Source organism: Tupaia chinensis, unplaced genomic scaffold (assembly GCF_000334495.1).
Source record: "Tupaia chinensis unplaced genomic scaffold, TupChi_1.0 Scaffold140356_1, whole genome shotgun sequence".
Classification (NCBI taxonomy): Eukaryota; Metazoa; Chordata; class Mammalia; order Scandentia; family Tupaiidae; genus Tupaia; species Tupaia belangeri.
This window is the reverse complement of record NW_006200233.1, coordinates 365,868-379,320: the sequence shown is the minus strand read 5'-3', so window position 1 is coordinate 379,320 and position 13,453 is coordinate 365,868. Positions and strand designations below refer to the sequence as shown.

At 53.5% G+C, this 13,453-nt stretch overlaps 1 protein-coding gene across 1 annotated transcript in view; it reads right to left on the bottom strand.

The window, feature by feature from the left end:
- The window catches only part of SCGN (secretagogin, EF-hand calcium binding protein), a 28,000-nt gene that overhangs the window by 10,721 nt on the left and 3,826 nt on the right, over nucleotides 1–13,453 (bottom strand). The window contains exons 2-7 of the mRNA XM_014593332.2: nucleotides 13,382–13,444; nucleotides 12,569–12,639; nucleotides 5,966–6,053; nucleotides 4,898–4,989; nucleotides 1,071–1,127; nucleotides 70–147 (exon numbers count right to left, since the gene is read on the bottom strand). Of these exons, the coding sequence (XP_014448818.1) occupies nucleotides 70–147; nucleotides 1,071–1,127; nucleotides 4,898–4,989; nucleotides 5,966–6,053; nucleotides 12,569–12,639; nucleotides 13,382–13,444 (449 nt within the window). The remainder of the gene's footprint in view (nucleotides 1–69; nucleotides 148–1,070; nucleotides 1,128–4,897; nucleotides 4,990–5,965; nucleotides 6,054–12,568; nucleotides 12,640–13,381; nucleotides 13,445–13,453) is intronic.

The window sequence follows — 13,453 nt, the reverse complement described above, 5'->3', positions numbered from 1 at the left end:
TGCCAGCCCACGTCCACGCCTGGAGGACGCGGCGGCGCCCTCGGGAGGCTGCGGAGCCCTGTGACTTACCATGGTGCCGGTGTAGTCCTCCAGCTTAGTCTCGGAGACGGCCCTCTTGTGGCGGAGGAAGAGGTCTCGGAGGAAGTTCTATGGCAAGAAGAGAAGAGTCACATTTTAGACCGTGCACGAGTCACCATGGAGGTCTCCAGACGCCCTTGAAGGACTGGGACTTGTTTCAGGGCTGAAATAAAATGCCTTTAGAAAGTGGTCAACCTCAGAACAGAGGCTGCCACTCCAGGGCAGGCGCGAGGGCACACGGGCACAGACCCGGGCAGGACAGCAGCACGGCAGCTCCACACGCCCTCCCAGGGCAGGCACACGGGCACATGAGCACAGACCCGGGCAGGACAGCACGGCAGCTCCACACGCCCTCCCAGGGCAGGCGCAAGGGCACAAGGGCACACGAGCACACGGGCAGACCCGGGCAGGACAGCACGGCAGCTCCACACCCCCTCCCAGGGCAGGCACACGGGCACACGAGCACACGGGCAGACCCGGGCAGGACAGCACGGCAGCTCCACACCCCCTCCCAGGGCAGGCGCATGCCCTGCCATCTAAAGCCTTTAGATACAAACACTACTGTTTTTAAGTAACGAATTCAAGTTCACGTTGGGCCCACAGACTTCAAATCCTGGTACAAAGATGCTGGATTTTCAGGAAGCTCGTTAAGGAAATGAGTGGTATGAGAGAACTAGGTGCGGATTTCTAACGGTTTCACCCCAAATGCTCGTACTTGACTTCCACTTCCCATGAACCATCAAGGTTCCCTGTCTAGCCGGGAGCCACCTAACGGCATCTGCTCCACACTCGACCCCGTATATGACGGCGCTCCCGTAGACGACAGTCTGCACGGCAGGGCCTGGGCGTGCAGCAGGCTGCAGTTGCGCTCTGGGTACACACACCCCTGACGCCGCACGATCACGGAGGCACCCGGAATGTGGCCCGTCTATGCAGCACGCGGCCGTAGCAGATCCCACCCCCTTCCTGGCATAGTTCCCGGCAACACTTACGCGAAGCTCGCCAGCTGACATGAAGCCACTGCTGTCCGCATCGTATTTGCGCCAGATCTGAAACACAACGTTGTTAATTCACCAGCCCTCGGGGAGAAGCGGGGCTGGCCGGCGGGGGTCTGCCAGTCTGCCGTCTGAAACGGCGTTAACTGGAGGTCGCTAAGACTTGGCTGAGAGTTCTAGGCCTTCTCTGGCGACAGCCAATGTCTGGGCAGCCGTCACTGCAGACAGACCACGGCGCTCACTGGGAGCCACCTGCTTCACGTGCACGAGTCGCTTTCGTCGAAGGGCTCTTCTGGAAGGCTCGACAGAGAGAGCTGGGAAGGAGGGGCCCGACTAGGACACCGTGACAGTTCTCTGCCCGGCACGGGAGGAGCCTCCAAAGGCCCATGAAAATGCGCATTGTTAGAAAACATGCATGAACTGCAAAATATTTTGTACCAAAACAAATTTGTACTTGAGTCATCTCCCACAGAACCCTGCAGCAGCATCACACCTAGCAGGGCCAGGTATACAGACCCTGCTCTGAGCTGAGCTGGCAAGAGTGAGAATTTCGAAGAGATGGACGTGACAGGGACACACACCCCAGAATAACGGGGGCGCTGAGACTGAGGCCGGGCCCAGGCACGTCTGTGGTCCCTGGCAACACGCCCTGCGGCCTCATCAGATAACTGCCCCGAGGCAGGAGGAGCAGTTCTGGGTTCAATGAGGTGGAAATCAGACCGAAGCACCTGCTTCAAACTAGAATTCCCGCGGTGACATGAAATGAGCCGGTGTCCCCACGGGCCAGCGGGGCCACAGCAGGCCCCAGAGCTCTGTGATGCTGACCACTCCCGAGGCCTCCCTGTACACGGCGGCCTGAAGACCTGCTGGGCCTCTCCATGTCTCTCCTCTGTCTCTCTCCTTCTCTGTCTCAGGAGAAAGAGCGTGAACTTAAAGAAGAAGTAGTGAAATGAAACATGCTTTACTCTGCAGAAAAGTGCCCACGGGGATCTCTGCCCATGCGCCTGGGCTCTGGGTGGAGGGCATAAAAACACGTCGGCCGTTCCCAGCGACAGGACAGCCAAGCCGCTCCTCCCCATGGTGAGAGGCTGGCGTTGCTGCAGCTGGAGACAGCGGCCATGAGTCTGGGACAGCAGCCCTGCTCCTCCCAGCGCACCGTCCCTGACGCTGTGCCTGTCACACGGACAGGCTCCCCCGCCGGCACAGGCCCTGCTTCCTCCTGAGAACGTCCGTTGCCAGGTCTTCCTCAGCTCCTATGCACTCCCCCCACCGTGTTTTATTACCAGCTGTGGGGACATTAATTCTGGACCATCAAGGCCTGGACCACAGACCCTCAGGGCCAGTGGGAGACGCGGACGCGTTCTGAAACACCACCCCTCAGTCCTGTCGTTTCAGCCACGATCAGGCAGGTGCACCCGGCCAGTGGGTGAGGGGTGAGGGGTGTGTACACAGCCGATGGGTGGGGGTGGTTTATGTCTAACTTTTACTGTGTGAATACAGCAGATCGTGAGAATGTCAGACAATGACGAAGCCTCTTTTCATGCTTTCCAAGTGCTGTTCTCCATGCATTTCCGTGTGCCTTTTCTTACACTGCTACTCCAGCTGCTGGAAAGCCAGAGGTCTCCACGCAAATGCTCAGCAAGTCCACCTTTCCAGGGCAGGTGAAGGAAAGAGAAGCCGGATAAACAGCTGACGCCAGCAACGCTCGGTGAGAACCAGGAAAGGGCAGGACCGCAGAGAAACTGAGAATACTGCAGGGGGCAGTATGCGGACAGAGGCTGGCGGGCGTGACGTCGAGTGGGGCAGCCGAGCCCACACTGACGGCACGGCATGAGCAGGCGGGTGACCGAGCTGAGCCGGGCCAAGGTCTAAGGCTCAGGGGAAAGTGAAGATGAGAGCTGACAACTTCCTACACCATGTAATACAGTCATATCATTTCTTTGGAGAGGTTTTTGCTATAGGGCGCATGCACTAGACAGACAGAGAGAGACAGAGAGACAGAAAGCGAGAAATCACCCCCCAGGGGGGATGGCCACACCGCAATCCCTTCTCCTCCATTCTCCTCTCAGGATCTTGGGCACACATGCACACGTGCCTAGCGTGAGTTTAAGCCACCAGGCCCATGACTTGAACCACAGTCGACTACATGGGAGTCCAGTGACATAGCCATTACGCTAACTGCTAGTCCCCATATAATTTTTTAAAATTCAAGAATCCACAATGATCTTTTCAAAAGTATCAGGTGGAGAAAGAGAAAGCCTTCCTTTGCAGAGTGACTCGGGCAACGGTCAGTGCTCTGACAGACGGGGCTGCTCCTCGGTGCCACCCCGTCTCCCGTCTCCCAGGTGGCTCAGCGCCGCACACGGCCGGGCCCCGTACCTCCGCTGATTATGAAGTATGTCGCGGCCTCATGACAGCGGCACAGTGGCCGTGCCATGCCCTGCCACGCTGGAGGCCCATGGGGAGTCTGGGTTTGGTTCCTGGGTCAACTCAGACCTGCCAGGAGCATGCCCAGGACCCTGGCTGGCTGGGAGAGCCTGAAGGAAGGGGCATGGCCCGAGGTTCTGCGGAGGGCTCTTGCCTTCTCTCCCTTTCTCCGTCTCTTTCTCGGTCTCCCTCTCTTCACTGCCTTCTCATAATATTAATAAGTGAGTTAGTTATTTTACAATAGTAAATCATGTTCACTGTCCAAAATTAATGAAATAATAAGAGAATCCCACTCTGCAAATTGTCCCCAAGTTCATTATCACTCCTACGTGTTCCCGCTCCATGTTTCACGTGACCCATGACAAAACTCGATCAGCGAGCATGCTGCCTGCACTCCTGGGTGACCTACTCACAACTGCCACTCAACATGTTCTGAGACTCATTCCAAGTTTACAGGGCGGCAGGTGGCATGGTGGTTGGGGTGCTGGACTCCCACATGGCTGCAGTTTGAGTCCCAGACCCGGCGGTTTGCTTTCTCACTTTCCTTTTCTCTTATTCTCTCCAGTCAAGTTAGAAATAATAACAAATAAAGCTAAATAAATAATTATTTAAAAACAAAAACAGTGTTGTTGGTCAGAAAACAGTTTTAAAAAATAAAATAAAGTGCACTTCTTCTGTAAAAGGGAGCAAGACCCAGAGAAGGCAAGAACCTCCACAGTCTCCCACGCGCTGCCAGCCACCCGACCAGCGGTCAGGCCGGGAGCCGAGCTGGGACCTTCCGCTCCACAGTCTCCCACGCGACCCGCCGGCCACCTGGTCAGTGGTCAGGGTGTGTGCGCAGCATGTGCAGGCCGGCCGGGAGCCGAGCTGGGACCTTCCGTTCCACAGTCTCCCACGCGCTGCCAGCCACCCGACCAGCGGTCAGGGTGTGTGCGCAGCGTGTGCAGGCTAGCTGGGAGCCAGCTGGGACCTTCCGCTCCACAGTCTCCCACGGGACCTGCCGGCCACCTGGTCAGTGGTCAGGGTGTGTGCGCAGCATGTGCAGGCCGGCCAGGAACCGAGTTGGGACCTTCTGCACGGACGGCACTTCACTTGAACAGCCCACCTCCCCTGTGCCACCGAGCCAGCGTGTCTGCGCGTGTTTAAGCAGAATCAGTTTGAAGGTGTCGCTTAGAATAACTCATAAGTACTGATGACTCTCCAATACTCGGAAACCGCGGAAGGACGGAGGGCCTGAACGGCCTGGAGCCTCCTCCTACTGTCAGCAGCAGCACCTTCGGCAGGGGCCGGCCTGCTCCCCTGAGGGTCCCCAGCGGCCTGCAGGAGTGGTGGCCATGGCGGGTGGCCGGGGTCCTGGCTCCCCCACCCTCCCTCCGCAGACGCAGCCCAGCACTCACCTGCATGAACTCCACGCTGCTGTCCAAGGGCGCTTCCCGGCGGAAGAGCAGCAGGAAGTTTTCATCCTCAGACAGGAACACGCCGGCAAGCTGGAGAGACAGAGCCGTAGTCAGGGCCCCCGGCCAGTGTCCGCTGGCAAGAGCTCCCTGGGCGAGAGGTCTGCAGGGCACCTGCCGGGCACCTGCGGGGCAGAGGGCTCGGCCTCTCAGGACGTGTGGGCCCCCGACTATCCTCCAACCCCGACTCCTTTCAGAAAGTACCTCCCCCTCTAGGTGAGCGACCCCGTGGACCCTGTCCGCCTTCCAGGCGGTCACCATAACAGCAACGCCTCCAATGTTAAATTCATCCTGCAATAATGATACTAGTAGAAAATAGAAATAACAAGTACTAAGTGAGCTGTGTGGGCACCGACCCGCACTAGCACGACTAATCCGGCCAAGCCCGCAGCAGGGGCACCTGTGGTTATTTTCTAGGTGCAGGGGCCTGCCTTGCCCGGTTCACGCCATCAGATGGGTGGTGTGGCAGTTTCAACCAGGAATTGCAAGCTCACCGTCTTCTTGGCTGACAGAGAAAACTACATGTGCCCTGTATCAAGGCCACTTTTTATTTTTAGGGTTTTTTTTTTGCATAGGATGCAGGCACCGCCAGAAAGACAGCGATGGGAGAGGTGAGGAGGGCGCCGCCAGAAAGACAGCGATGGGAGAGGTGAGGAGGGCGCCGCCGCTCCTGGGATTCTGGGTGCGTGCACACAAGCACAGTGTCACTCATGAGCCGCCAGGTGTGGGACTCGAACTGCGGGCAGCCACGTGGGAGCCCAGCGACTGGCCAGCAGGCCACCTGCTAGCCCAGCTGGCTTACGTGAGCATCCAGGTCGGAGTCAGGACACGGGCGTCGGCGACACCGGCAGGCCTGGGTTGCCACTCGCAGGCAGAGGGGAGTGCGGCCCTGGGGAGGGCCCTGGAGGACCCGCGGGGGGCAGGGTCGGGGTGGGTCCCCAGGGGGCGAGGGGACAGGGCTGGCCGCCCTCCCCGGAAACGCGAGCCCCGAAGCCCAGCCGGGACGTCCCTCCTCCATCTCCACGCGGCTGTCGTGTCGGGCCCCGCGGGCAGCCAGCAGCTGCTGCCTCGCTCTGCGCACGCTTTCCTGCGCGGCGGCCTGCAAGGACACGGGCCGTCAGCGCCACCTGCCACGCGGCGGCAGGCACCGGAAGTCCACCGTGACGGCGGGTTTTCAGGGTTTTCAGGCACCTGGACTGCAGGGCCCTCAAGCACCGGAGGTTCCCCCTGGGGGGCTCCCTGGCACCGGAAGTGCCCCTACCCTCGGGAAAGAGCGAGCCTCCGTGGAGGTTTCTGAGCCTCCGAGCATGTGCAGAGCCTTGGCGGGGAGACGCTAGTCATGGAGGCAGCGGTGCGGGTGGGAGCAGCGGGAGCCGGAGCTCGCGCGGAGCAGAGACGAGGCTGTGCTGTATAGACGCCGTGCTCCAGAGTAAGTGCCCGGTGTGCCGAGACAAGGAAGGGCTTGCTGGAACAACCGGCCTAGCCCAGCCCCTGCCGGAGTGGGACGCCCCAGACGCCGGCCGGCCTGGCACGGCCCTGGGCGTAGAACTGCTGCTTCCCTCCAGCACTGCCAGGTGCCAAGCGCGGCATGGCCCCAGGGGCGAGGGGTGGGAACCAACGGTCCTTGCCCGTCACACTCGTGGAAGACAGCTGTCTGTGGCCCTGCCTTTCTTCCCACAGGGGCCTCTCCCTGATGGGCTTCCCGGACGTGAGCAGACCGTGGAAAGGGGCGTGTGGAGGAGGATGGAGGTGCCTCCGCGTAGTCACCGCAGCAGGAGGGGGCAGGCATGGACACTTGGTGGCTGGCAGGGCACGGGCACGGCCGGTCTCGCCTAGGCTGTCTCACTGACCCTTCCTCTGCCCTTCAGCCCCTGGCTCCCCTCCGTCCTCGTCCTCGGGAGCAGGCGTCCATCCCAGCGTCGCACGTGCAGTTCTGCTCATCTCCCACTGCCGGCGGGGAGGATCTGGCCAGGATGGGCAGTCGCCTCTGTGGTGGACCCACGTGTGCTCAGGGTCTCCAGGAGCAGGGTCTGGTAGAGCAGCCGGCTCTGCACTGTCCAGACCTGGGAACCACCAGGAGCGTGCAGTTCCCGGCCTTCCTCCCCTGCGGCCCTCATGCCAGGGCGGGCTGCCTTCGGATCCGGTGACGGGTGCAGAGCAGTGGAGGAGAAACGCTGGCACCAGCCTGCAGCTCGAGACGCCGCCTTCGCACCTCACAAAGGAGGATGCAGGCCGGCCGCCGCGTAGCCAGGCACTGGCGACCGGGGCTGGAGCCAGCACTGGCCGTACCTGTCCAGGTTACGCCCACCACCCTCTCGGTGGCTGTTCCGAGGCAGGCAGCGCTGCGCAGTCATAAAGCCCAACCGAGAGGCTTGTGTAAGAACAGTTCGAACACGATGTCAGAACCTGGTGACTTGCTTTGGGATGGGTTCTGGAGTGAGTTAGCAAACAGAATCTTGGCTAGTGGCGCCGCTCACGCACACGCACACGCGGACGGGTCAGTCGCCGCCCTGAGCCAGGTCGCTGTGAGCTGTCGGTCACCTGTGCTCTCAGATCTTCCACACTCCCAGGAGTGGTGCGGGTACTAGAAATACAGACGAGGGCCAAGGTCCGTGCCAGCCAGCGGTCTGGCTCTTCCGTGCCCAGTCACACACAAACCTGTCAGTCTAAAGGTGGGATTGCACCTCTCGTTCTCACACTTTTCAGCTGGGATTCGAGTCTGATAAACTGATGGAGTGCAGACGGCAGGAGAGAGAGGACGGAAGTAAGGCTTGTGCACTCCCCAGCTGCAGGCTAACTCGTGTGGGGAGCCAATTCCATCTGCGGTAAATTGCAGTGAAGGTGGATTCTTTATCAAAAAAGTGAGAGTTTTGTGGAAAAGAAATAGCATCTATGTATACCACTATTTTTAAAATAGTTTTTTTATTTTATTATTATTTTTAAAATTCGACCAGAGAGAGAGGAGGGGAAAGTGAGAAAGCAAGCCACCAGGTCTGGGACTCAAACCATGGTTGGTCACGTGGGAGCCCAGCTCCATAACCGTCATGTCACCTGCCGGTCCCTGCACCGCTTTTTAAAAGGGCAAACACAAATCCCAGCATGTGTGGCTGCGGCGGCGTATTAATCAAATGGACCGTGTGTCCCAGCTAGACCACGGCCATCTGCTGTGTCGATGGCTTTGCTGCTGCATTTAGAAACTAAAAATGACGAAAGTAAGAAGATTTGGAAAGAACGACTATAAATATGCCAACCGAGTGTATTCACGTGGTGATTGTAAGTGGGCAGTGGTAGAGGGCCCGGTTTTCAAAAATGAACGCCTTCCTAACTGAGTACCTTCCTAACTGAGTACCTTCCTAACTGATATCTTCCTAACTGAGTACCTTCCTAACTGATATCTTCCTAACTGAGTACCTTCCTAACTGATATCTTCCTAACTGAGTACCTTCCTAACTGATATCTTCCTAACTGAGTACCTTCCTAACTGATATCTTCCTAACTGAGTACCTTCCTAACTGATATCTTCCTAACTGAGTACCTTCCTAACTGATATCTTCCTAACTGAGTACCTTCCTAACTGATATCTTCCTAACTGAGTACCTTCCTAACTGATATCTTCCTAACTGAGTACCTTCCTAACTGATATCTTCCTAACTGAGTACCTTCCTAACTGATATCTTCCTAACTGAGTACCTTCCTAACTGATATCTTCCTAACTGAGTACCTTCCTAACTGATATCTTCCTAACTGAGTACCTTCCTAACTGATATCTTCCTAACTGAGTACCTTCCTAACTGATATCTTCCTAACTGAGTACCTTCCTAACTGATATCTTCCTAACTGAGTACCTTCCTAACTGATATCTTCCTAACTGAGTACCTTCCTAACTGATATCTTCCTAACTGAGTACCTTCCTAACTGATATCTTCCTAACTGAGTACCTTCCTAACTGATATCTTCCTAACTGAGTACCTTCCTAACTGATATCTTCCTAACTGAGTACCTTCCTAACTGATATCTTCCTAACTGAGTACCTTCCTAACTGATATCTTCCTAACTGAGTACCTTCCTAACTGATATCTTCCTAACTGAGTACCTTCCTAACTGATATCTTCCTAACTGAGTACCTTCCTAACTGATATCTTCCTAACTGAGTACCTTCCTAACTGATATCTTCCTAACTGAGTACCTTCCTAACTGATATCTTCCTAACTGAGTACCTTCCTAACTGATATCTTCCTAACTGAGTACCTTCCTAACTGATATCTTCCTAACTGAGTACCTTCCTAACTGATATCTTCCTAACTGAGTACCTTCCTAACTGATATCTTCCTAACTGAGTACCTTCCTAACTGATATCTTCCTAACTGAGTACCTTCCTAACTGATATCTTCCTAACTGAGTACCTTCCTAACTGATATCTTCCTAACTGAGTACCTTCCTAACTGATATCTTCCTAACTGAGTACCTTCCTAACTGATATCTTCCTAACTGAGTACCTTCCTAACTGATATCTTCCTAACTGAGTACCTTCCTAACTGATATCTTCCTAACTGAGTACCTTCCTAACTGATATCTTCCTAACTGAGTACCTTCCTAACTGATATCTTCCTAACTGAGTACCTTCCTAACTGATATCTTCCTAACTGAGTACCTTCCTAACTGATATCTTCCTAACTGAGTACCTTCCTAACTGATATCTTCCTAACTGAGTACCTTCCTAACTGATATCTTCCTAACTGAGTACCTTCCTAACTGATATCTTCCTAACTGAGTACCTTCCTAACTGATATCTTCCTAACTGAGTACCTTCCTAACTGATATCTTCCTAACTGAGTACCTTCCTAACTGATATCTTCCTAACTGAGTACCTTCCTAACTGATATCTTCCTAACTGAGTACCTTCCTAACTGATATCTTCCTAACTGAGTACCTTCCTAACTGATATCTTCCTAACTGAGTACCTTCCTAACTGATATCTTCCTAACTGAGTACCTTCCTAACTGATATCTTCCTAACTGAGTACCTTCCTAACTGATATCTTCCTAACTGAGTACCTTCCTAACTGATATCTTCCTAACTGAGTACCTTCCTAACTGATATCTTCCTAACTGAGTACCTTCCTAACTGATATCTTCCTAACTGAGTACCTTCCTAACTGATATCTTCCTAACTGAGTACCTTCCTAACTGATATCTTCCTAACTGAGTACCTTCCTAACTGATATCTTCCTAACTGAGTACCTTCCTAACTGATATCTTCCTAACTGAGTACCTTCCTAACTGATATCTTCCTAACTGAGTACCTTCCTAACTGATATCTTCCTAACTGAGTACCTTCCTAACTGATATCTTCCTAACTGAGTACCTTCCTAACTGATATCTTCCTAACTGAGTACCTTCCTAACTGATATCTTCCTAACTGAGTACCTTCCTAACTGATATCTTCCTAACTGAGTACCTTCCTAACTGATATCTTCCTAACTGAGTACCTTCCTAACTGATATCTTCCTAACTGAGTACCTTCCTAACTGATATCTTCCTAACTGAGTACCTTCCTAACTGATATCTTCCTAACTGAGTACCTTCCTAACTGATATCTTCCTAACTGAGTACCTTCCTAACTGATATCTTCCTAACTGAGTACCTTCCTAACTGATATCTTCCTAACTGAGTACCTTCCTAACTGATATCTTCCTAACTGAGTACCTTCCTAACTGATATCTTCCTAACTGAGTACCTTCCTAACTGATATCTTCCTAACTGAGTACCTTCCTAACTGATATCTTCCTAACTGAGTACCTTCCTAACTGATATCTTCCTAACTGAGTACCTTCCTAACTGATATCTTCCTAACTGAGTACCTTCCTAACTGATATCTTCCTAACTGAGTACCTTCCTAACTGATATCTTCCTAACTGAGTACCTTCCTAACTGATATCTTCCTAACTGAGTACCTTCCTAACTGATATCTTCCTAACTGAGTACCTTCCTAACTGATATCTTCCTAACTGAGTACCTTCCTAACTGATATCTTCCTAACTGAGTACCTTCCTAACTGATATCTTCCTAACTGAGTACCTTCCTAACTGATATCTTCCTAACTGAGTACCTTCCTAACTGATATCTTCCTAACTGAGTACCTTCCTAACTGATATCTTCCTAACTGAGTACCTTCCTAACTGATATCTTCCTAACTGAGTACCTTCCTAACTGATATCTTCCTAACTGAGTACCTTCCTAACTGATATCTTCCTAACTGAGTACCTTCCTAACTGATATCTTCCTAACTGAGTACCTTCCTAACTGATATCTTCCTAACTGAGTACCTTCCTAACTGATATCTTCCTAACTGAGTACCTTCCTAACTGATATCTTCCTAACTGAGTACCTTCCTAACTGATATCTTCCTAACTGAGTACCTTCCTAACTGATATCTTCCTAACTGAGTACCTTCCTAACTGATATCTTCCTAACTGAGTACCTTCCTAACTGATATCTTCCTAACTGAGTACCTTCCTAACTGATATCTTCCTAACTGAGTACCTTCCTAACTGATATCTTCCTAACTGAGTACCTTCCTAACTGATATCTTCCTAACTGAGTACCTTCCTAACTGATATCTTCCTAACTGAGTACCTTCCTAACTGATATCTTCCTAACTGAGTACCTTCCTAACTGATATCTTCCTAACTGAGTACCTTCCTAACTGATATCTTCCTAACTGAGTACCTTCCTAACTGATATCTTCCTAACTGAGTACCTTCCTAACTGATATCTTCCTAACTGAGTACCTTCCTAAATGAGTATCTTCCTAACTGAATACACACAGATTGACATACGAAGACGTTAGTGACTCAGAAGCGAAATCCCAGGTGAGGACGGGGAATGACGCCCAAGACGAGGTGCTGTGGGCCCTTGAGTGACACTCCGACTTGTCTGCTGCCTCCCCTGGGGGCCTCCTCCACTCAGGAGAGGTGGTGGGTGGTGGGTGAGATTTAAGGCGTCCTCCCAAGGCGGCCCTGGCTGGAAAACTTGCCCTCACAAACTGGAAACCCCCGTAGACGCACTTTTCACATGGACAGAGCTGTTCGCTGGTTAAGAGCATAAGCTCCAGTAACCCCATGTGGAGCTCCCGCCGGCAGACTTGAGGCGAGGGTCTGGAGTAAACGCTAGGAAGGCGCTAGGAAGGCTACGGGCCAACGGGGATGCACGTCACCCTGAGAAGGCTTATGCACACGGCGCTTCTGCGGCCAGCAAGCGCTCTTCCCTCACAGGCTCACTGGTCTTTACCGTGAGGTGGGCAGGTCCCAGCGTCCTCCTCCGCTGTTGTGGACAGGAAATGCACTCGAAACGCACTTAACATCTCCACCTCATCTCCAGGGTGAAGCCAACTAGCAGAGACATGAGCCAGGAGACCCTCAGGACAGGGCTGGGTCTATGGCTAGGACCCTGCGAGGGCGACAGATGTCGCCTTCATGAAACCTGCACAACTCCCTCTGTTGCTAGGAGAGGGGGAAGGACACGCAGCGAGGAAGCCAAGCGGCCAGAGGGATTAGCAGCACCAAGCAGCAGAAGACGAGCAGGTGAGAGGTGAATGGCCGGTGCCAGGACTCACCTCGGGGCCCAGCTTCGTCAGCGTGTGGTGGAAGAAACCGTCCAGAGCCTCCTCGTCTATGTAACCTTTTCCTACATGCAAGAGAAGAAGCGTGAAGAGTCACTCACACAGGATAACACGTGACGTGGGGTTTCTATACAGCTGTCTTTAACCTCTTAGGCTATAAAATCCCCATGGACCCTTTCTGTGTCATCTTTGTCATTCTAACTAAGTGCCTGCGTCTGCCCCCAGAAGACATGGGTTGGCCTCCAGTAAACATGTTCTGAGCGGATGCTTTATGCTTCGGCTTACATCCATGTTTGGAAAATGAAAGCTATCCATCTAGATCAACGGCTAAACGTGAGCTTTAGAATAAAATTCAATCCAAAGATTTTAAGGACTTGAAAAATTATACAAGTTAAAATACATTTTAGATGTTTTCTTACGCTTTTAAAATTATTAATACAAAGCAAAGCAAATGTTAAGTAGTTTCCTTTTATTTTCAAATAGTTGTTTTGGGGGAGTCATTTTTGAAGTTGATCAAATTGGAGGAAGGGTGGTTTGGGAGTTCCAGCCCGCAGCCTCCCTGGGTCGCCAAGATAGTTGTCACAACATAGTCACACGCAGGCATTGGGATGGGGAGTGAAGTCGTCCCTCCCCACCGGGAACTCCAGCGTTCCTGGACCGCGGGGCAGCAGCAAGCTCCAGCAAGCTCGATGCCCGGTGAGGCGGGGGGCCGAGGCTCCTGCAGGGAAGGGCGCGCTGGCGGGGCCAGCTCGGGCGCTCAGCGGCGGGCGAGCGCGGCCACACCGGAGCGCAGGTGGCAGTACTCACCGTCCGCGTCGAAGCGCTGCCACACCTGCCAGAAGCCGGCGGCGGCCAGGGGCCCCCGCCGCCCTGCGCGCG